At 42.9% G+C, this 23,623-nt stretch overlaps 1 protein-coding gene and 1 pseudogene across 1 annotated transcript; both read right to left on the bottom strand.

Annotated features, from left to right (window-relative positions):
- Window positions 1-3,472: 3,472 nt before the first annotated feature.
- LOC100728013 (olfactory receptor 2C1-like) lies at window positions 3,473-4,526 on the bottom strand (annotated as a pseudogene).
- Window positions 4,527-16,639: 12,113 nt separating this feature from the next.
- On the bottom strand, window positions 16,640-17,676 carry LOC100736174 (olfactory receptor 2G3-like). Its single transcript, XM_003479750.2, has 2 exons — window positions 17,648-17,676; window positions 16,640-17,579 (listed from the first exon to the last, which is right to left on the bottom strand). The coding sequence occupies exons 1-2, from the start codon at window positions 17,674-17,676 to the stop codon at window positions 16,640-16,642; spliced, it is 969 nt and encodes a 322-aa protein (XP_003479798.2).
- Window positions 17,677-23,623: the final 5,947 nt, after the last annotated feature.

The following is a 23,623-nucleotide window of genomic DNA, read 5'->3' as shown; positions in this document are numbered from 1 at the left end:
GCTCAATCCATAGAAAGGTGTGGTGCCCTGAGTCCAGCCAGGAGAGGGATTTGTTGAGATGAGACCTCCTGGGATGCGTGGGCTAGATGCTCTGAGACCTGTGCTGCTCCAGGCTTCTAATGAGCTCTGGGCTTGGACTGTAGATAGGAGCAGTCCAGAGGTATTTGTGCTTTTTCTCATTAATTGTCTTGCAGTCATCTTGCCCTGGGGTATGCACCTGAGTGAGCTGAAGTCCAAACTGTGGAACAAGACAGTTGCTTCTCAGGTTGAAGTGCAGTGTGTGGCCACATGGTTCTCTCTGTTCCCTATCAAAACCTGTGTTCAGGAGCAGCCCGATGCCATCCATTAAGGAATTCTGTTAAACTTTCCATGGATTCTGATGAAAATACTAACTGGGTTCAACCTTTAACTTCTGAGGTCAGATTTCCAGTGTATTCAGAATTACATGAGTGCAGACACATTTCATGGCCAATTACTTGGGAAGCAATATATTTTAAACATGAACAAATCACATGTGAAACTGTCAATTATGCCATCACCTTAGAAAGTGGGGTACCGAGCCCTGGGCTGTCTGTCACATAGGAGCCCTCTTCTCTTGCTTCTCAGGGCTATAGAGCAGCCTCTGTGTGCTGCTCTGCTGACCGAGTCTCACTGCAGACCTCATGCATTACCTTCGGTGAAATGTGCTGGGCAGCACATCTGGTCTGCACCTGTGGGTGCATCTGTGCTCAGGGAGTCCTGCAGATGCCTCTTCCACATCCGTATCGCCTGGCTGCAGGATCAGTTTCATGGGGAGAGGAGCCTTAGTCCAGGTGAAGCGAGTCTCTTACACTGTGGATTGCCATTAGAACTGTCTCTTCGTGGGAGGCATTAACCACACACATTTGATTCTCCTGGTTTCAGAGGCTGGCGGGCTATGATTATGGCTCTGACAGATTCTATTTCTGGACAGTGGTCCTTTTTTGTGTGACAAACAGCAAAGCACATCTCGTAAGGTTAAGAGGGAGTCATGTCTGAGCGGATCAAGAAGAGGGACGCAAGTTGTTCAGTCCCCATGCTCCCCCAGCGTGGGGCTTGGAGTCCTGGTACCAACCTGGATTGCTGTGTGGCTTGAATATTTGCTGTGACTCCAGGTATACATGGGACACTTCTCAGCTGCTGACTTTCCTGCTTTTCCCACGGTTGCCAGAGGACAAGTGGCTTGACTGGTTGCCATCTGACCCCTTCCTTTTGCTTTCTCCTATTCTCTATTTCTATTTCTCTATTCTCAGCTTAAGGACTCCCAGAACTGCAATGGGGTTTCAACTCAGACCCTGTCAGGATTAATTGCTTAATCAAAAGTGGTTATGGATATATCATGGACCCTCTTCACAGAATGAGAAGTTAAAATCCACGTGGAAGAGCTGGAGTGGGGGACCGGAAGAGCCAACGTAGTCCTGAGGAGCAATGCTCGATGCACCACGGCACCTGGTTTCAGAACATGCCACAGAGACTTAGTTTGCTTTTGTTTATTTTTAATTGTAATCTTCAGTACATGTTTGAGGGACATAATGATGGCATTTGTTGTGGGGAGATGGTGCATGAACAACACATCCACACTCTTTTTTTGTCCTTCCCTGCCTCTCCCTCAAATGGAGTGGCATTACCCAAAGGACAAAAGTGTATGAACTAGGAATAAGTCCAGCATCTACAGTCTGTTCCTCAAAAAGTAGCTAAAACATACATTGAAGAAAAGAGCATCTTTCAAAAAATGATACTGAGGAATTGGACATGGCTTGTAGATTCGAATATTGCACCATGTGCAAACATCAACTAAAAAATGGACTAAAGATTTTAATGTAAACCTTGAAACTCTGAAAGTGGTGGAGGAAAACACAGTGGAACACCTTAAAGGTATTGGGACAGACACTGGTTCCCTGAACAGGATTCAATAGCTCAGGAAATGACAGCCAGGATTGACAAATGGGATTTCATGAAACTAAAAGGCTTTTGCACAGCAAAGGAAACAATAACCAGAGTAAAATGATGATCTGCAGAAGGTAGAAATTAGCCAGCTGTCCATCTGGACGATGAGTAACATGCATAATACATAAAGAACCCAGAAAATACAACACCAAAGGAATGAGTATTCCAATCATTAAATGATCCAAAGATCTGAGCAGATACTGCTCTAAAGAGGAAGTGTAGAAGTCAATAATTATATGAAGAACTACTCAGTGCATGTAGCTGTTTGAGAAACACTAATCTAATCAACACTGAAATTCCTTTTATTCAGTCAAAATGGCTATTATTAAAAAATAAAAGGAAATAAACGCTGGTGAGGATGAAAGGCAAATGAAAACTTTACATATTGTTGGTGGAAATGTAAATTATGACAGCCACAGCCACAGAAGGTGGTTCTCTTCTGTAATCCCAGCAGGAGTCTGAGGCAGGAGGATTGTTGCAAGTTTGAGACCAGCCTGGGCTACAAAGTGAGCCCAAGGCCAGCCTGAATTGCACAGCAAGACCCTGTCTCGAAAAGGTCAAAAGAAAAAATTATTATAGCCACTATGAAATCAATATGAATGCTCCTTTTAAAGCATCAAAGTAAAACTAAAAGTAGAACTATATATTTTCCAGATGTATCATTCAGGGTTATGCTGCCCGAAGTAGCTAAAGTCAGCGCACAACACAGAGACTTCCACACCAGTATTTATCATGGCACTCCCTTTGGTATCTGTGTAATGGAGTCTCCCTTGATGGCCATCAGTAATGAGTGGATAAAGAAAAGGTGATAGATATACACAATGGACTGTTCTGAGACACATGAAAGTTAAATCACGCTATTTTCAGGAAAACTAATGGAATTCAATATCATCATGTTTAGCAAAACAAGCAAACATGAAGGACAAATACCACAATAATGATCCTGTGCAGAATCTAAAGGCCAAAGATGGCCTGATAGGGGAAAATGAACTATGAGGGAAGTAAGGTGTTAAAGAGTGGATCTAGGCTAAAGAGTGGATCTAGGGCAGCTGAGAGTGGGAGCAGGGACACGGAGGTGACCTACACGTGCGTGCAGAGAAATACAAAGTCAGAACTGCACTCGTGTACAGTTCTGTGTGGTGATGGTTATGTAAAAGAAGATGGAAAGAAAGAACGAAAGACAAGGAAGACAAAAATGAGGAGAGAAAGAAAGGAAAGAGGATAGAAAGAATAAAAAGGATGTTTCTTACCAGTTTATAGAAGTAAGAACTGCGCTGTTCACTCTGTCTACAGGTCACGTACAGAGGTTTTAGGGAGGGACGTCTGTGTAGGAGAGCAGCAGTGATAGAACTGTTGAGTCCAAAGAGCTTTTCAAGGCCCTGAGGAGGCAGACCAGGAGGACTGGGGGTGCATTCTTGGAACTCATGGACATGCTTTTGACAAAGCAGACATGAGAGACCAGTGCTCATGGACGTCTGCACACGAATGAGCAGGAGGCAGGCAGCTCTCATCTGGCTTTTAAAGACCTCGGGCCACTCTGGGATTTCAGGATCCTTCTCCACACTGCCTTCACATCTTTGTTTCTCAGGGTGTAGATGAGGGGGTTGAGCAGCGGGGTGATAACACAGTAGAAGAAGGACAGGAACTTGGCCTAGGAACTTTTGGCTGAGGGCTGGAGGTAAAAGTACATCCCTGGTCCAAAGTACAGGGTGACTACCAGCAAGTGGGAACTGCAGGTGCTGAGTGCCTTGCGCCTTCCTTTAGCTGAAGGTTGCTTCAACACAGCCCTGGCAATGAATGTGTAGGATATGACCACTAGTAAGGAGCTCACTGTTCCAAAGGGGATGGCCATCAATGTCATGGCCCGCTCATTAGCAGTGGTGTCCCCACAGGCCAGCTTGATGAGCACAGGTACATCACAAAAGAAGTGGTCCAGGGTGTGGTGTCCACAGAGGGGAGGTGGAGGGCGAATGTAGCTTGGAGCAGGGAGTTTAGAAGCCCAGTGGATCAGCAGGCAGCTGTCATCTGCACACACACCCTGGGATGCATGATAAGAGTGTACTGGAGGGGCTGGCAGATGGCCACATAGTGGTCAATGGCCATCACGGCCAGCAGGATGCATTCAGTACAGCCTATCCAGTGAAAGAGGTAAGCCTGTGTGATGCAGCCCAGGCAGCAATGGCCTTGTCTGGTCCCCACAGGTTGGCCAGCAGCTGAGGCACAATGGTGCAGGTGATACATATGTCCAGCAGGGAGAGGTTGTCCAGGAAAAAGTACATGGGTGTCTGGAGTCTGGGGTCCACCAGGGAGAGGAGGATGATGGAGCTGTTTCCCGTGAGGGTGAGGAGGTAGGAGGCCAGGACCACTGCAGAGAGGGGCATCTCCAGCCATGGAAACTCTGAGAAGCAGACAAAGGTGTTTGGAAAGCTGGCATTTTCCCTTTCCGTGGCCTCAATTTTTAATATATGACTGGAAAGAAAGGCACAGGATTTGAAGATAAATGTGAATTTTCCAATTCTTTTTCCTCTGTCTTTGTTATTACTGTATATGTATAGCCCCATATGCGGGTGTATGTCTTGTGAGTATTTTATGCCAGACTTCACTCTGCCATGGGATTGGTGTCATTTTGGCTAATCTTTTCTTTTCTTTTTTCCTCAAACCTTTCTTTTGAGGAGATGCACAAAACATGGAATTTACTAACTCATGACTTTTTTAGCCTGTAGCTCAGCTAAGTACATTGATAACGTTACATAGCCATCATGGCCACCTAGTTCCTGAATCTTTTTTTTTTTTGCTAACTCAATCTGCACCAGTTAAATAGCTCCTTGCCCTCCCCCACCATGGAATCCCTGTTCCCTTGTCTGTCTGCATTCTTTCCCATACACTACATTAGAATCAAAGCAGCATTCATGTTTTTGTGATAAGTTATTACCCTTATATCATATTTTAAAAATTCCTCTTTACCTAGGAGTAGTTTAGAAATATGCATACACGTAGGAAAAGGATGTTTCTAGGTTTACATCTCAGTGATGCACGCATTGCTTTCATAGTTGCTGTTGTGATTAACACTGCTGTGCACATCTTTAGACCCTTCTGCCCCTTGTTTAGGTTTAGATTCAGACGCAATGTTTGTGCCTCCTGACATGACCCTGGGCTAATTCCGTGGAGAGCAAATGTGCTCACCCAGCTGCTGTGCTATCTGCCTTCCTCTGTCGGTGCAGAAGTGCTGCAGCTGTCCACACGCTGGACAGCGCTGATGTTTCTTGTTGTTTTTCTTTGAATATATTTTATTGGCTTTTCATACAGTGCAGCACCTGCTCTCTTATTTTATGGCATCCCAAGTAGACTGAGAGGTTTTCCCTAGCTCTCTCTCATTTACTAGTGCTTCTGTTATTTTCTTCTCATCTTTACAGAAATCTTTTCATATAAAACATAAGGTGATGTACCTGACAAATATTTTTATATATGATGCATTTTGAAGAACAGCTGTTATCTTATACATGTGAGGTTTATGCTCAAACTGATTTCAAAAGCAAATAGCAGACTTTGGAAACATAATTTCTAGAAGACTGGAACCATATGAGTTGAAGTGTTATATTGTGTTATGAACAATATTATATTTCTTAACTTCTGTATTTCTTTGAAAGGAAAACTGATAGTATCCTTACCAAACTGAATCAATCCTACTCAAGAATCTGAGCTCTCATGCCCCTTTCTGAGCCGAGTTACCAAACACTCAGGACATAGCACCCTGGGTAAGGACACAAGGTGGATTCTTCAGATTCATGGGTGTCACTGAACCATAGCTTGAATTAGCCTGAAAATGTGCAGTCATCAAGAAACCTGGAGATCACAGAAGTATCACAAGACATAAGAGACAAATATTACCAAAGCTTTAGAGAGAGAGAAAGCTTGGGATAAAATACTGAGTTTCATGCCACATAAGGGGAAACTAGAGAGCACTGAATAAAATGTTTGTCAGCATTTAGGAGAGTGTGTGGCCCACAATTAAATGTAGGTGAATCTAAGGAAGGAGGGGAAGTAATTGTGTCTGTGACCTGAGGTTAGAGCTCGTGGGCACCGTGTGTTAGGGTGGGCAGTTCATGCAGGGCGAAGGGCACAGTGTCTGCATCTAGAGCAGTGCTCTCTGAGTGCTCTCATGATGGCAGATACAGCAGTCTGGAGGCAGGGTGGGAAGGCCAGCTCCTCGAGTCTCAGGCTTCTTGCTTTAAAGCGAAAGAAATCCACCTTGTATTCTTTGATACTGTGATTTGAGGAACTATTTTCAAGATGATAATATGTAATCTACTAACAGGTGATTTCTTACTGTTATGTTTTTTTTTGTTTGTTTTGTTTTTTTTGTTTTGTTTTGTTTTTTTGTAGTTCTGTATTACGTGTACCCTTATACCGCTTTGGTTTGTTTTGTGTTTTTCTCTTTTTCCTCTTAAATTAAAAAAAAAAAAAAAAAAAAAGAAACCATACTCCTACCTGGGCGTGAAGACTCAGTGGCCTCACAGTGTGTGTATGAGAACAGCAGGCAGCGGGTACTTGTGCCTTCCACATTCTAAAAGCGAATTTCCTTGTAAATAATAAACAGTCTAACAAGGAATCATAACCTGAGATAGTACACGAGTGTCAGCATGGCGGGAAAGCTGTGGTCACAGTGGCCCAAATTCTGCTTCCCACTCTTCAGGCCTTGAGGAGCCTACAGCCTTTGATTAGCTTCCAGATGAGCCTCCCACTCCTTATTTCTGGATCATGGGTGGTCACAACTCACAGACAATTTGCACCTGGTCAGTGGGGGTGAAGAACACACAGCTGTGTAGTGAGTGCAGCAGATGGGGGAGCAGAGACCCTGGACCATGTGCCAGAGGGAGCAGTGTCACCAGGACAGAGCTGGTTCCCTGAGGCCAGGGAACCTCCCCACTGCCTCCCGCAGGGTGCCCCAGCCTGCAGGAGAAAGAGCCTAGGGACTGAGACTCCAGGCTGTGAGAGGACACTGCAGGAGGATTCTGCTTCATAGGTAACTGCTCCTCACAGCAGAGGGCGTTTCTGCTGGATTTAACCAGTCAAAAATTCTGAAAGCTGTCTTTGATCTCTCAATAGGCAGGGTGAAAGAAAAGTTATGAGAAAAGTTATGCACTGGCTTTCTTAACAGAAATACTGTCCAGATTTTGAAAAGCTAGAGAAAGTGTTGTACACTGTCAAATCATGTCCAGCTTCTGTATGTTGTGTTGTGTTTATTTATTTGCGTGACATTTAAGAGTGGATTTCAAACAATGCTCTTGGGTGGAGGAGAAGCTGTTGACTCGGGCTGGAATCACCACTCCTGACTGTGGTCAGAGTCATGCGTGTGTCCCATCTCTTACAGGGGCTCTCATTCACGGGACAGGGAAATAGACTCTGAAATATTTCCAGAGGAAATTACATTACATTAAAAACCCAATGAAAATTTATTTTAGATAAGCTAATGTTATATATTTTCAAGCTTTATTTATTTAAGTTGCCAACTATATCTGTATTTTATGTGAAACACATCCTGAAGTAAACGCATATCGTGGAGTGGCTCAACTTAATTATGTGTGCATTACTCACACCGTGCTCCTTCATAGCGATAACAGTTAACCTGCAACTCAGCACTTTCCAAGAATCAAAACTAGAACTCTTGTCTTGTCCTCCTCTCTATCTGTACACCAGTGTCCGTTGGCCACCATCTCCTGACCCCATCCCTGCATGACTGCCCACTTCTGGTCCCCAGTGCTCTCTCCTTCAGTCAGGTCACCGTTTTCAGGTTCTGAATGAGAGTGAGACTGGGCATAGCTTGCTCTCCCCTCAGTGTTGTCAGAATGGCTGAAGTGGAACTGAGAGGACAGCAAATGTGGGCAGAGGTCTGGGGAAGGGACCCTGGCATGCCTGGGTGGGATGTACAGTAGTGCAGCCCTGTAGGAACAGTGTGAGCGACATTGGAACACTGCCCTGGGGTTGGTCACTCCCCCTTGGGAGAGTCTGTCCACAGAAATGATGACAGGATGTTGAGGAGTTATCTGCCCTCCATCGCAGCACTGTCTAAGCCAGAGAGGATGAAGAACTGACCTAAGTGTCCATCAGTAGAAGAATGGGTAGACGTGTGGTGTGCAGTGGCAGTGCCACTGCAGCATAACAGTCATCACCCGTAAGAGGAAGTCTATTTCCTGGGACAGAAGGGTAAATGTACGCTATTGTGTTATGCAGCCAGCTTGGCACAGAGAGACACATTTTATTTTGCTCTGTTCAAAAATACCAGTGGGAAAATTTGGGTTAGTTGGGCCATGAACGTTGGGGAACAGGAAATCGTTCTGAATGCAATTCAGCAATGAATGAAACACTTCACTGTGTCACCCTTTTGCTATTGTGTCAGAGTTGTTATCCCTGAGAAGGCTGCTTCCAGAGTCCCCACACATCCCTTCCTCATGATGGCCTTATGCTCAGAGATCGCAATCCTCATTCAAAGCTCCCTGGGACCCACACCCCCAAAATCCCAGGTCATACACGGGCCCACCTCTGATGTGACACTGTGTTGCCCATGCTTCTCTCTCCAATCACATCCTCTCTGTTGCCTGTTCCCACCTCCACCTGGCCCCCTGCACAGCTGGCTTCCTCCTCTCCTGCCAGGTGGTCGGAGCAGGCTGCATCTCCTGTGACTCCTGCACCAATGTCAGTTTCAGCTTGAGTCCTCCAATGACCTCCCCTGCTCTTTCTCCACATGCGACTGTGAACCCCTACGCCACTGCAGTCACTCCTTGCCTGTCTTTCTGCCTGTGGGCACTTTGGAAATTTGACCTGAATTTGTTTTCCTGCCTTCCAAGTGGCTTTTTTAGTTGTAACAGCTCTTTAATAAATGCATAATGTCTAGATTCATTCATTACAACATTTCTTTTCTTAATCATATGAACTTTGTTCTGTTTTTCTCCCTGAATTTTATTCAACACTCTAAACTTGCTAAATATTAGATGTTCTCAAGTTAGTTTTCTTTGCCATCATTCAGAGAACAAGGTGACAAGTTTTATAGCCTGCATTGCATGCAATGTGTCACCTAACGTCCAGTGCAAGGCTCCTGCATCCTAGAGGAGCAGCGTTTGCTGGTATGTTTGATTTTTTCTCCTTGAGAGGTCTTTGCTATTGGTTTGTCTTCTACAGTAAGTTGAAGTATGCATTCAGTTTATCAGTCTTCATCTTTTCTTAGACATGATTCAGAACACGGTATGGTGTTAAGTGTTGGGAATAGTAAGTAGGCTTTAGAAGATTATCCCCTTAATAAAATCATTTTTCTTACCTTGAATTTAGCCCCATTGCCAAGGAGAGCCCAGCCTTATCAGGTTAGTGAGGGATCTGCACTAGGATATCTCTGGGAGACTCACTAGGGTAGGAGGAGGTGAACACCCTACTCAGGAGCAGCCCGGCCCCCATTCACTCACCTGAGAGGCAGAAGAAGGGACGCGAGGAGTGGGCAGCAGCAGCGGTGGAAGCTGGGGCCCAGCTCTAGTGAGGCAGCTTCTCTGCAGAGGAGGTGGGAGAGACAGAGTCTAGGCAGGAGAGAATGATGAGCAGGGGCTCTGAGGCTGTGGTCCTCTGAGAGCTGAGCCAGTGCAGGGAGACCATTAATTCAGGGCCTTGAGGGTGGAGGTGAGCGCTTTGTGGGGAATTCCCTTCCTTCTGATCATTAGTCTTCTGAATCATCTCTCCCTGATGAGGACAGGATCCTGAAACAGTAATATCACCACACAAGACGCTTGGGATAGAGTTTGGGATGCTTCCATGCCAATGGCTCCTTAGGAAAGATTGTGCACGGGGGAGGCCGAAGACACCCACAGGAGACTTTCATATAAAAATTGCATGATTAATTACATTGGAAAGAGCACATTTTAAAAAGAGATACATTACTTCTGTAGAAAATCAGGAAGCTCTTTGGTCAGTAGATACTTATTTTCTATCCAGGGCCAACTTTGTGCCTGTGCTAGAACTACCCTATGCCAGGTTACTCTTTTTCTTGTGCTTCCTTCATCATGTAAACTCTACCAGACAGGTGGTGCCAGTCTCACCTGATACATTACCTGATACAAGTGAAATGAACAGGACACAGAACAGTGGATAGAGTGGCACGAGAGTCATTGAAATACACTCTTTGGATTGGTACTTGCTGTTAGAAGACTCAAGAGCAGCTCTGACTCGGAGTGACTCTGTCTGCTTTATGTTTTAGGTGTTTACTGGGATCTTTTTTTTTTTTTTTTTTTTTGCCTTTTTCCTTTTTATCGGTACCGGGGATCGAACTCACGACTGCCTGCTTGCAAGGCAGACGCTTATGCCGCTGAGCTAAATCCCAGCCCCTTGTTTACTGGGATCTTTCCTTGGTTTTGGGGTGAGGATAAGGGAACTCCACTCACTAATGGGAAGTTCTTGTCCTCATGCTGAAAGGGAAGTTCTTGTCCTCATGCTGACTTTATATGGCCCAGATGAAAGCAGCATGGCTGCCAAAGCCCATGATGTGCACATGTATATGTTCATCAAAACCAGAATCCTAATGGAATTGTAGTGACCTGGGTTACCCTTGGTTACTCTGAAGCAAAACATTGCTCCTGGGGTTCATTACAGAGGTTATAGGTCCCCATCTCCTGTGCAGCATCCTGTGGACCAGGCCAGATGGTTGTGTGTGGAGATTCCACTTTTACAGGGAGAGGAGTCTGGGTCCTCAGAGAGCATCAGCTGTGACAACTGTGGAGAAGAAAGAGTAGAGCAGAGCAGAGGCCATGAGGAAGTTGGCTGAGGGTGAGAGAAGGGATGAGAGGGAGAGAAGAGAGAGAGAGAGAGAGAGAGAGAGAGAGAGAGAGAGAGAGAGAGAGAGAGAGAGAGCTGTCTACAAATGTTATCCCTCCTGATGTCAGGATGCTTGCAAGGACAGTATAATTAAATTACTTGTATTGTTTTCAATAGTTTGCTGGACTTGCTAGCTAATTGTCTTTGGCTATGGACTTCCTTAGGGTTAATATTAACTTTTGTAGTATTTCAACTTCTGTTTATACTTAAAAGGTCAAATTCCTTCGATGGTAATATTGCATTTCAGAACAGAATGTAGGCTAGCTTCCAGGACTATCACAAATGCAGTTATATTTTTTCCCTAAAGTGGTATACATATGCTACACAGGGATCATTTTATTTAGACTTCAAAATACTTAGTGTACAAAATATTGAGCCCCATATTTCATCCATGACGTAGGCACACTATTTATTTATATTAAAAGTATTTTTATTGACAAGAAATAATTGTGCTTCCTTATGAGATTCCATCTCTTATTTTAGTACATTTGTACCTTCTGTGTTGATCAACTCAAGATACTGAATTTCTTCATCACTGTAAAAATTTATCCCTGCCTTTTATTGAGGACATTTGCTTCCGTTGACTGTTTTGAATCATATGATGCAATATTATTAACCATAATCAATATGTGGTTAATATTTTTTAATTATTTCCTCCTGTGAGTCATAATTTTCACCTGCTGAGCAATTCTGCCTCTTTTGCAGCTCTGTCTCTCTACCCCAGCCTCCAGGAACCACTGTTCTGTTCAGTGATTGTGTGGGCTCAGCTTTATGTATGTTACTTCGTCTGGCTTATGTCAGTATCTGTATCTTCAGTTCCATCCACATAGCTGCAAAGGACTGAATTTGTTCTGCTCAAGACCGCATAGTATCCCACTGTGTGTGTCCACCACATGGTCTCGGTCCACTCCAGAACAGGTGGCTTGGTGGGTCCACAGCTTGGCCATTATGAGTGGTGCTGAAATAAGCATGGGAATGCATATACTGATTCCATTTCCTTTTGACAAATATGCAGTAGTGAGGTTGCAAAGAAATATATACTCTCAACTTTACGAAAAATTTTCATTCTGTTTTCAGGAATGGCTTTACTAACCTACATTCCTACAGGACAAAAGAATCCCCCTTTTGCCTATTTTTTTTTTGGCCAGAATTTGTCATTTTTGGTATTTTTTGCTATGGGAATTCTGAGTTGGGATGATACCTCATTGCGATGTTAGTTTGTGTTTACAGCTTTTCAACATACTACCGAGATATAGTAACAAAAGCAGCATGGTGGTGGCATAAAGAATAAACACAAAACTCATGTATGTACTGTTACATGTTTCTGAGGCATTTTTAAAGCATATACATGATCAGATCATGCTTTTCAATAAGTGGTCATAGGTTACTGGATAGTAAAATGATGGCAATGGATTAGATTTTCACACTTTACACAATAATCAGTGATTAAAGCCATTAAAGACTTAATTGTAAAAGAAGAAACAGTAAAAATAGTAGAAAAAATTTAGGGGAACACTTTATGATATTGGTCTGGGCACATATATTTTGAAATGGAAAGCAAATACGTAGGCAACAAAATAGATAAGAAATAGAAAAAATAAAAAATAAAAAATAGATCAGTGTGTTTACACCAAACAAATATCTCTGGACAGCAAGGGAACAGTAACAGAGGGAAGACAGCCTACAAAATGAGAGAAAATGTTAGTGCACTATTTATCTGACTAGGGTGTCCCTACCTAGAATACAGGAGGGACTCAGAATATGAATAGAAATGATAAGTAATATTTAAAGATAAAGTAATTTTATTATAGATGGGTAAGTGGTATGAACAGGCATTTTTCAAAATAAACAATAGGCCAACACGGACATGAAAAAATATTCAACATCATTTTTTACTTTTCAAGTGCTCTCAAGGGTTTCAGAGGTGAAATTTAAAAATACTGTAGTACATATTTAAGTACACAGTGATATGTTTTCACACATCCATGTAGTTTGAGGCAATTGTTTCATTAAGTTATTAAGAGGTCATCTCACAGTTTTATAGTGAAAACACTGACCATCTTCCTGCTTACCAAATTTCAGGCATATAATAAGGAATATTATTTGCAGTGATTTCAGTGTACATTAGATATCCAGAGGTTATTTTTATGCATAACTAAAACTTTCCGGTCTTTGATTAACCTCTCCCCATCGTTGACATTCACTTTCTACAGCAATGACTATTCTGCTCTGTGTTTCTATGATCTGGCTTTTTTAGAATCTAAATAGATGAGATAATGCATTTTTAATCTTTTTGTATGTTATTTATCTATCATAATGTCTCCAGGTTCACCCAAGTTGTCACAAAATATATCATTTTCCTTATTTTTAAGGGTTAGTCATGTCTCCTGATTTATGTCTTTGTAGAACATTTCTCTATTCACTGCTCCACCTCTGCACATTTCAGTTGCTTCTGTATCTTAGGTATTGCAAGGATAAGGGAGCAAAGGTTTTTCCTCAGTATCCTGAATTGATTCTTTTCATGCAGTTGCAGAAGTGTTACGACTATGACTTAGCACATTTCTATGTTTAAGCTTGTGTTACATCTGTGCTATGTTTGTGCAGGGGCTGCACTACTGCTGCCATTCCCACCCGAAGGGTGAGGGGTTCTCTCTTCCCTCCCTGCCCAATCCTAGCTACCATTTGTCTTCAGTAGTTGCCATTTCAATAAGTGTGATGTGCTATGATGTGATTGCTTTGGTTTGTTTTCCCTTAATGATCAGTGAAGTTCAGCACATTTTGCAAAGCTATTGACCACTTGAATGTCCACTTTTGCGAAGTATCCAGGATGCTTTATGCATTTTGGGTGTTAACCTGCTATCCGACATAGAGTGTGCACGGTTTTCTCCTTATGTACTGTGTGTGAGAAAGTCTTAATTGCCAATGCAACTGCATTAACAAACTCATGGGGAGGTGAGTGCATCCCTGGGCTGCTCAACTCTTCACTTAACCCATTGGCATACACAGCTGAATGTGTCGCTAGGAGGTGGGATCAGTGGGAGGAGAAGGGACACTAGAATTGTGTCTTTGGAAGGTGAATCCCTTCCTGGTGCTTTACCCTGTGCTCTTCCTCTCCACTATGAGGTATGTGCTCTGCTATACCCTTTTGCCATGACGTTTGAGTTTGGAAGCCAATCAACCATGAAGTGAAACTACTGAAAATGTGCTCAAATAAACTTCTCTTCCATTAAATTGAGTGAATCAGGTATTTGGTCTTAGAAAAGGAAAAGCTGAACAATACAGAAATTAACAGCAGAGAAGTCAGGTCATTGCTGTGACTATTCCTAGTCATGTGGTTCATAAACCTTGTGCCTGATTGTGGGAGGAGGAGACTGGAAAACTTCAGAGATGACACAAGTGGATCTTGAATGTTGTAGGCACAGCCTGACAATAAATACTATTTCCCCTGTTACTGAGGATTGAAGTCAGGTCCTTAATATTGAGTTGCATGCCAAGTTCTTTTTAAATTTACTTTTAGGAGACAGGATCTTATGCTCAGTTGCTGAATTTCCCAGGCTGGGCTTGCCTTTGTAATCCTTGTGTCTTGTACTGCCAGAATCCTAATATTAGAACCATGCTAACATACCCAGTATGACAGGCAATTCTGGTCAACACCCAGAAGACTAGGATACAAAAAGGAATGAGGACAGCAAAGGCCAGGTTCATGAAGTTTTAGATGGGCATGAAGGCTTATTTTAGAATTTGATGGGAGGCCATTCATGTTACATTCTAACAAAACATTTGTTGACATAATTGTTGTTCTCCCATAGCTTTGTGAGGAGGCTTTTTTACCTTTAAGGTGGTAAAATAATTGATGGTAGAATAAGTTACAAGGCAACCCAACATTCAGGCTATGATATATATACTGTTGACTGTTGTATTCAGAGATTCAGGCATTAAACAAAAGAGAAATATTTGAAAAGGTTAAAAATTTCTCCCTCCCCAATCACCTAGGAGCAAAAGTGGTGTGGCTGTTGGAGAGATCAGCTCTATTAAAAAGAGGTCAAAAATTTTGAATGGGACCAGAAGGAAGATCCCTTCAGGGCATCTCAAGAATGAGAACTGTCCCATCTGTCACAGCTTAAAGGGTGCAAAACTGTAACATTGCACTGGAGTAAAGAGCCCCTGGCTCCGGTTCCAAAAGGCCTCAGGAATTTGTTCCTTGGATGCATTACACTAGGCTCATAGCCTATCAATCTGAAACCACTGTAGCCATGTTCCCAGGGGCCCTGGCTACTGCTGTTGTTAGATCTTGACATTTTTTCAGACATCCAGAAAGTAAGAGTTGTGGGATCATGGACTCTTCCTCTGAGATTTCAAAGGGAGATGTTGGGGGGCAAAGTGCCTTTTAGAGAGCAGCATGTAAAGCTGAGGAAATGAAGCTGCATGTACATGGGTACCCTGGGAAGTTGGAAATGTCAGGAAGATGGACTTTTCAGTGAGGAAAGCTGCAAACAGCAGCAGAGCCAGGCTGAATGGAAGAACATGTGGGCTACAAGACAGAGGGCCATTGTATGGGCCACATGAGCTCTCTGAGACCCACACTTCATCACCAGGTACCTTGGTTGCCACACACGGAGCCTTACAACTTAGAATTTGTTCTACTGGGGTCTAGTGCAAACCTCTTTTTATTCACTTGTCCATGCCTGTTAGAATGGAAATGGTGACCCTGTGCCAATGTATCTTGAGATTCTGCAGCTTCCTCTTCACAGTCTTGAAATATTACTAAAAATCATTGCTGTGTGGTCAAAAATCTCCAAAGGACATGATTAAGGTGGAGGGCAGTGTAAGAGTGAAGAGTGTTGAGGTGTACAGTACTGAGGGCAGTGTGACCGGGTCCCTCCAGGGACGAGGAACAGCTGTGCTCTGTCGTCCTCCACCCCCGTCAGCCTGCAGCTCTCACCTCCCCTTTGTTTGTTAATATCAGTGTTTGAGTTCCAATCAAAAACTGAGGAAGACACCACAGAAATGCATTGTTAAGACACCTGTGACTGAAAAGTTGAGAGCTCTTTTCCAATGAAAATATGTGTGATCAGCCCTGTTGCTTTGAATATGAGGCCTAGTGTTGTTCCCTTGGATAGGTTGTTGAATTTTTTCAAAATTCAATTTGTCTATCTTCCAGGTGCAGATTTTATAAAAATTAAGACAGTGCCATGGACATTATTCTTTAATGGTTATCTCTTCACCATCTTCAAGAGCAGCCTCTGCTATACCTCTTCTTTTAAGGAGTTAATTGTTCATGTTCCACAGAGAGTGAGCTAGGTAGTGTGTCATTTTATACTTAGTTTATTTTACTTATTATAATGCTCTCCAGTTCGATCCATGTTATCACAAATGGAAGAACTTCTTTTTATAAGTCTAAATAATATTCCTTTCTGTATACACAATACAATTTATTTTGCACTCATCTGTTGACAGGCATTTGGTATTATTACACACCGGGCCGTTGTGAACAATGATTACAATGAGCAGGGTTGTGTAGTTAACTCTCCCATAGGTGAGTGGAATGCTGTTCATTGTGTCTATGGAGGAAAACATTTGGGAAGGATCAAGAAAAAGCACATGGCTCTACCTTATTTTACAGAAAGCAGAACTTTCTAGCTAAACATTTTTCTAGTTATCAGATTGTCTAATATTTGGAGAAAGGAACTCCTTCCTTTTAAGTTATGATTCTTAACAAATTAAGAAAAACAGAAATGATACACCAGTGTTTAATACCAGTGTGCATTCAGTTGCTCCAGGTGACAGGGAAAGATCATCTGGCTCTTAAAGACCTCAGCCCACCCTAGGATTGCAGGATCCTCCTCCACGCCATCTTTACATCCTTGTTTCTCAGGGTGTAGATGAGTGGGTTGAGCCCTGGGGTGACAACACAGTAGAAGAAGGACATGAACTTGGCTTGGGAACTCTTGGCTGGAGGCTGGAGGTATACATAGAGGGCTGGTCCAAAGTACATGGTGACCACAAGCAGGTGGGAAGTACAGGTGCTGAGTGCCTTGTACCTTCCTTCAGCTGAAGGTAGCTTCAGCACAGCCCTGGCAATGAAAGTGTACGATATGACCAGCAGCATGGGGGACAACAGTGCAAAAGGGATGGCTCCTAAAGCCATGACCAAATTATTAATGGTGGTATCCCCACAGGCCAGTTTGATGAGCACAGGAACCTCACAGAAGAAGTGGTCCAGGGTGTGGTGACCACAGAAGGGGAGCTGGAGGGTGAAGGTTGACTGTAGCAGGGAATTGGCCAGGCCACTGAACCAGCAAGCAGCAGCCATCAGCACACACACCCAGGAATGCATGATGAGAGTGTACTGGAGGGGCCGGCAGATGGCCACATAGCGATCAATGGCCATCATGGCCAGCATCGCACATTCAGCACAGGCAGTTAAGTTAAAAAGATAGACCTGTGTGAAGCAGCCCCAGGCAGTGATGGTCTTGTCTGGTCCCCACAGGTTGACCAGCAGCTGGGGCACAATGGTGAAGGAGATACATAGGTCCAGCAGAGAGAGGTTGTCCAGGAAGAAGTACATGGGCGTCTGTAGTCTGGGGTCCACCAGGGAGAGGAGAATGATGGAGCTGTTCCCCGTGAGGGTTAGGAGGCAGGAGACCAAGCCCACTGCAGAGATGGGTATCTCCAGCCACGGAAACTCTGAGAAGCCCAGCAGAATAAAAGTGTTGGGAAAACTCACATTTTGCCTTTCCATGGCATCAACGTTTACTATATAGCTGGAAAGAAAAAGACAAAGTATGAGTATGAACTTTTCTGTCTTATTTGTGTAAGCATGTTCTCATACCTTTCCTCATACTGGTGAACGCTCCCCATGTGTGTCAGGAGTTCAGGAGTTGTCCCCACTACCACACTGCAGTGGCAAAACTCTTACCTATCACTTCACTCTGAAGTAGGAATGGAGCTGAAATGTCCTAGACAGGATGACTCTAGTATGATCTCAGAGGGATGGAATGCTCATGGAATGCAGACACTAAAGTCTGTGCTGATGATGTTACAGAAAGGAAAATGTACATTCTTGGAAATTGGTCTTGGGTCCTTTTATATTTCATTTGGACAGAGCACTTGTCTACCTTTCATTCTTGTTTGACTTTGTGGAAGGCCGGTTTTAAAGGTGGCAGACTAATCAATCTGACATAGGAAATTTCATATTAGAGCAGTGTTCAGGCTGAGAATGGGCAGTGCTCCGTGCTTTCAAACAGGTTACTGTGAGAATCAAGTGAAAAGAGGAGGACTGAAAGATTTCAAAAACTTGCAGTTTGTCAAGAAGCAGTGAATGTAGAGTTGGGTTTATTTAAGTGTGATTGCTGCAGATTAGTGCCATTAAAAAAGCCAAGTACTTTGCAGAGGGACAATAGGAAAGATGCTTTGAGGTCATCTTAGGAATTAGTACAACCCTACCTACAACTCTAAATCTTTCATTTAAGCACAGAACCCTTGGGTGCCTGCTGGGAGCAGATCTGCCTAGAGGATGGGCTTCCTCAGATACACTGAGGGATACACTGAGATTCACCATGCTCAGCCAACCAGGCAGTCAGAGGCCACAGCAGCTATTATCCAAGGGGGTCTGCCTCCTGCTCACACTGGTGTGAGACCTTAGTTTCATCAACATGATGCTTGTTTTGCAGGTGTGGGTAGCAGAGACTTCCAGCAGGATATCCCTGGAAAGCCTGGGAGCTAGACACTGTGTGGCAGTATTCCAGTCCCCAAAAGAGGCCCCTGAGACCAGATACATGGAAGGGTAAGAGAAACCAAAGCTGCAGAGAGGGAATCTCAGGAATTCAGGAACATGGAGCACCGGTGAAACCAGCTGCAGGTTGGGAGCAGAGGCAGAGGAGAGAGAGGCCATGAGGGCACACTGGCAGGCCAGGGGGTGGCATGCACATCCTGCCATGGGCTGCCCTGGGTGTGCAGCTTCAGGATTTAATGCTTCCCCTGCTGGGTGGAAGCTTCTTCTCACTGTGTCCCTTGACTTTGGAACCAGAACATTTAGCCTGTGCCTGTCCCATTATTGTGTAGCTGTTCCCAGACAAGGACTGCCTTGAGTTTCAGGACTTAAGGACTTGAAATTTTTTTCATGTCTTTTTGGTCAGTTCATATTGGTTATACTGATGAATGGGTTGCATTTAGGCAGATTTGTGCATGCAATAATGTAGTTGGGCTTGGATTTGGAGCAATGCTGGAACTATTAAGTCCTGAGGACTCCTTCTGTGTTTTCATTTCACTTATAAACTAGCTTTCACTAGACAACATAAAGTCTGGATATACCGTGCATATTTTGTATGTCCCACACTAAGAACATTTCTTCTTGCAACGTGAGGTCTATAAATACAGTAACCACAAAAATAAATGTGAGCTTGGAAAAAAGTGCAAAAGGCTGAAAAATAAAAATTATGGTAAAGTTTTGGATAGTGCTATGAAAAAATATTATTTTTCATTACATTTGAGGGAAAATAGACTAGGAAAAATAAGAATCCTTGCTAAACACAATCTTTTGTAGTTAGAACAGTGAGTGTTAGAAGAACATTCAATCTCCACATTGTGAATCCACTAGGAAGGAGGGCCTTGATTATGACACATTTTTGATGTTTGCAGTCCTGGAAAATATTAGATAACAGAAAAACCCTCAACAGGCAAGGGTGAGAATACTGTGCAAGTTTCAAAAGCAAACAAATCCCAGGAATTAAACATTCATGGAACTTGGCTGTAACCTCTGGGGAAATGTAGAAGGGAGCACTAAACAAATATTGTGTGCGTCTGGAAAAGTGCGGCCAGTAGCACAGTGTGTGGGTCAATCTGATGCAAAGATAGAAAGCCATGCTGTCTAGGGTGTGAGTTTGAGAGACATTGGGGTGTGTGCTGTGGACACAGATGGACACCTGGTCTAGGGAGATAGGCAGCGCTTGGATCTGGAGTTGGTGTCCCCAAGCCCATGTTCTTCAGATGGCTCAGGCCTGGGATGAAAACACCTTGTCCTCAGCCTTCCATACGAGGGACACTAGGCTGGGCCTGCAGGGTGTCGTGGGCAGCTCCTAGCAGGGTGGAGCTCTGGCCCGTGCCTCTATTTCATATCTGCCTGGGTGGTTACCTCAGTGTCTGTGGGTCAGATCCCTGCTCAATGCTCTGTGAGCATTTCAAACACTTAGGGAAACCTGTCAAAAGCTGGTAACAGTAGGTTTACTAGCCCTAAATTTATCACTGTGTCTCATCTTTTAAGACTAAGGACACGTAGTTGAGCACGAGTGAGTAAGGCATTTTCAAGGCATACTCACCTGCCAGCCTTTACGGTATTCTGTTCCAGACCCCAGGTGTGATCTCTAGAAGTCTCTAGTCATTGCCCTAAATCTGCAGTCACTTTGGGTTCCACCAGCATCTCTGCAGACAGACTGCCATGTGGTCTGTCATCCTGTGGAAATTGCTCTGGCTCCTCAGATGCTCAGACTTCTCCAGAGCCACCTGAGAGTCATCAGCTCAGGTTTGCCTGCTAGCCCACCAGCCAGGAGAAGCCCAGCCTGTGCTTCTTTAGTTCCCAGAACCCCAGAGTTCTGCCAAACCCTGCAGGACCCACACATCTCCAGGCTGGCCACACCAAGTGATGCTCCTGCCTTGCCTTCACCACTGTGCGTCTCCTTGACTGATTGGCTGGGATGAGGGGCTGAGGCTGGTTGCAGGGACCCCTGGAGCTGGAGCTTGCGCCTTAAGACTCTGGGAGCACTTCCTGCACCGGAGTCTCCAGATGTACTCACTGCACAGGCCACTCTTTGATGGCCTTGCTTTTTCTTGGTAGGGAATTTTTATATAGAAACAATAAGATTCCTTAAGAGGGTTTGGTTTTTGAAGAGATTGAAATATATTTTCAGTATGAAGCTGTGTACCTCCACCAGCTTGAGTACCTGAGACGGAGGAGGAGCAGGGGAAGCCAGGAGAGACGAGGACCCCGCGGTGAGGATGTTGAGGTTGTGGTGAGAAAGACGAAGCCTCTTCTTCAGAGGGTCTGGGATTCAATGGGGAGTGGGGCTGATGAAAGTCCATGGGGAGTGCGGGGTGGAGCGTGCTGCCTGGGGACCCTCTTGAGGTTTATTCCCTCTGCTCTTCTGAGATGGGAGCTGTAGCTTTTAGATAGTTAACATAGTGGCTAAGTTTGTAGAAATGAACATTCTGCAGGGAATTTCCTCTTCTAATTTATTTGTGTTTAAAATCCTCTTGCCCTGGGGAATTTGACTGAGATGAAGACAAGACTGTGAAATTATAAACTTACCATAGAAAAGGACTGATACAGAGCCTGGCCACACCCATCCATCCTCCTGGCTCCTGTCAGAGATTGCACCTGGGGAGGACAGTGCCATCCCTAGGGGAATCTTTGCTTAACACTTTCATGGTTACTACCTGCGAAGCTGTGCTCTTTAAGTGAAATTCATCACTGCTGTAGAAACTGAGCAGCTCTTTAGCTGGCCATGTCTTTGTTTTCCTTCCATGTGATAACTTCATGGCAGCATTAGGGAATGCTGTACATCACCATACGCTTTTCCTTGAATGTGCATTTTCTGCCTTATAAAGCTATTATTTTGATGAACTAAGGGAAACTAGATGTACAATTTCCCCACTTCCCTACCTTCAAATAAATGGTCTTTTAAAAAAATTTATTTTAAAGAGATTAAGACAAAAGAGGACAGAACAAGGCAGATCAGGACAGAACAATGTAAGCAACACAGCACTTCACAACAAGACAACTGGACATTAACAGTAGGTACCATAATGTCTCTTTCTTTGAAATAGTTGAGCATACTTTCACATACAAGAGTATCAAACATAACAAAATAGTATCAAACCATTCAAGAGAATGGAAGTATTGCTGGGCATTCACAACCAAAATCAGAAAATGAACAATGGCTACTATATTACCTCATTTTCCATAGAAAATTTGTTTATACTATCACACATATTAAAATCCAATAAGATACAACATGATAGAACCAATGGAAATAGAAGGACAAAAGCATGGTAGGACTTTAAAGCAAGATGATAGTAAATCAGCAGTTGCTGTTTTAATGTCTTGTTTTCTTCAAAATAGCTGTTCATACCAGCACACATGGTAAAATCAAACAACAAAGAATAAAACCATTCCAACTAATGAATGAAAACATTATAAGGCTTCAAACAATGTGATGGGGAATCATGATTACCATAAAATCTTATGTACTCTTATCATTACTTATACTATGGAGACTATACAGTATTTATACATGTGAGTTTGATTTGTTTTGGTTATGAGTATGGTCTCAAGTTGCATCCTTTTATTTATAAATATCTCAATGTGATTATTCTTTATAGCTGAGAGGTACTCCATTGTATAAAAATACCACAACTTTTTTATCCATTCCTTAGTTGATGGACACTTAGGTTGTTTCCAAGATCTGGCCACTACAAATTGTGCTGCTATAAACATGGGTGCACATATATCACTGTGGGGTGATGTTTTCAGTTCTTCTGGGAATATGGCTAGAAGTGGAATAGCAGGAACAAATGGGACTTCCAATCCTAGCTTTTTGAGGAATCTTCAGCCTGACGTCCATAATGATTGTACTAGTCTACATTCCCACCAACAGTGCAGGAGAGTTCCTTTTTCCCCATAGCCTCTCCAGCATTTGTTGTTGTTGATTTTCTTGATCCTGGCCATTCTTTCTGGAGTGAGATGGAATCTCAGTGTGGTTTTAATTTGCATTTCTCTAATGAGTAGTGATGATGAACATTTTTTTCATGTATTTATTTCCCATTTGTATTTCTTCATCTGAGAATTGTGTATTCATCTCAGATGCCCATTTTTGGATTGGGTCTTTGAATTTTGGGGACCTTTTTAATTCTTTATATGTTCTAGATATAAGTCCTTTGTCTGAGTGACAGTTCACTAAGATTTTTTCCCAGTTTGTGGGTTTTCTTTTCACTGTGCTGGAGATTTCTTTTTTTAAAATTTTATTTAAAGAAAGACTAAACAAAACAGAAAATAGGTAGAAATAATACATACATTCAGAGAAAAAAATAAACAGTAATAAATCACTAGTTGATGGTTATATACTGTCCTTTTACAAATAGTTGTTCAAGATACAAAAGTGGAACATATAAAGTGGGAATTCAAACAGCGAGACTACAAACAGTTCTGTTCGACTACCCAAAAAAACCTAGTAATATGGTTGTCAATCCTGTGCATTTAAACATACATGCAGTTACTCATATCTTCATTTATGTAGAGATTTAACAAACTAAAGCAGGTTAAAATCATTCTGAACAAAGAATAATAGTATTGCTGGATTTCACATCATGACACTCTGGGATCAGCACTGGGTACTGTAGTGTCTTTAAAAAATTTTTATTTAAAGAAAGATGAAACAAGACAGAAAACAGGTAGAAATAATACATAATTTTCAAAGAGAAAAATAAACAGTAAGATATCACTACTTGATGATTACAGATTGTCCTTTTACAAATAGTTATTCAAGATCCTAAAGTGGAGCATATAAAGTGGGGATTCAAACAGTGAGACTGCAACCAGTTCTGTTCAACTATCCAACAAAAATTTAGAAAGATGGTTATCAATCCTATACACTTAAACAACATGCAGTTATCTTCATAACTGCATATCTTCAATTATATTGAGATTGAACAAACCCAAGCAGGCTAATATCACTCTGAACAAAGAATAATAATATTTCTGGGTATCACATTATGACACTCCAGTATCAGCACTGGGTACTTTAGGGTCTCTTTT

Source organism: Cavia porcellus, unplaced genomic scaffold, assembly GCF_034190915.1.
Source record: "Cavia porcellus strain 051 isolate PalLab524CR breed Dunkin Hartley unplaced genomic scaffold, mCavPor4.1 scaffold_2, whole genome shotgun sequence".
NCBI classification, from domain to species: Eukaryota; Metazoa; Chordata; class Mammalia; order Rodentia; family Caviidae; genus Cavia; species Cavia porcellus.
This window is presented reverse-complemented; position numbering and strand designations above follow the sequence as displayed.

What these genes read in the sequence shown, in the direction of transcription:
- LOC100736174 (XM_003479750.2), bottom strand. Translation starts at nt 17,676, where the DNA reads ATGGGGAGCGTTCACCAGTATGAGGAAAG. An exon ending in GTTCACCAGTATGAGGAAAG is followed by an intron (nt 17,580 to 17,647) that starts GTATGAGAACAT and finishes TTTTCTTTCCAG; the next exon opens with CTATATAGTAAACGTTGATG.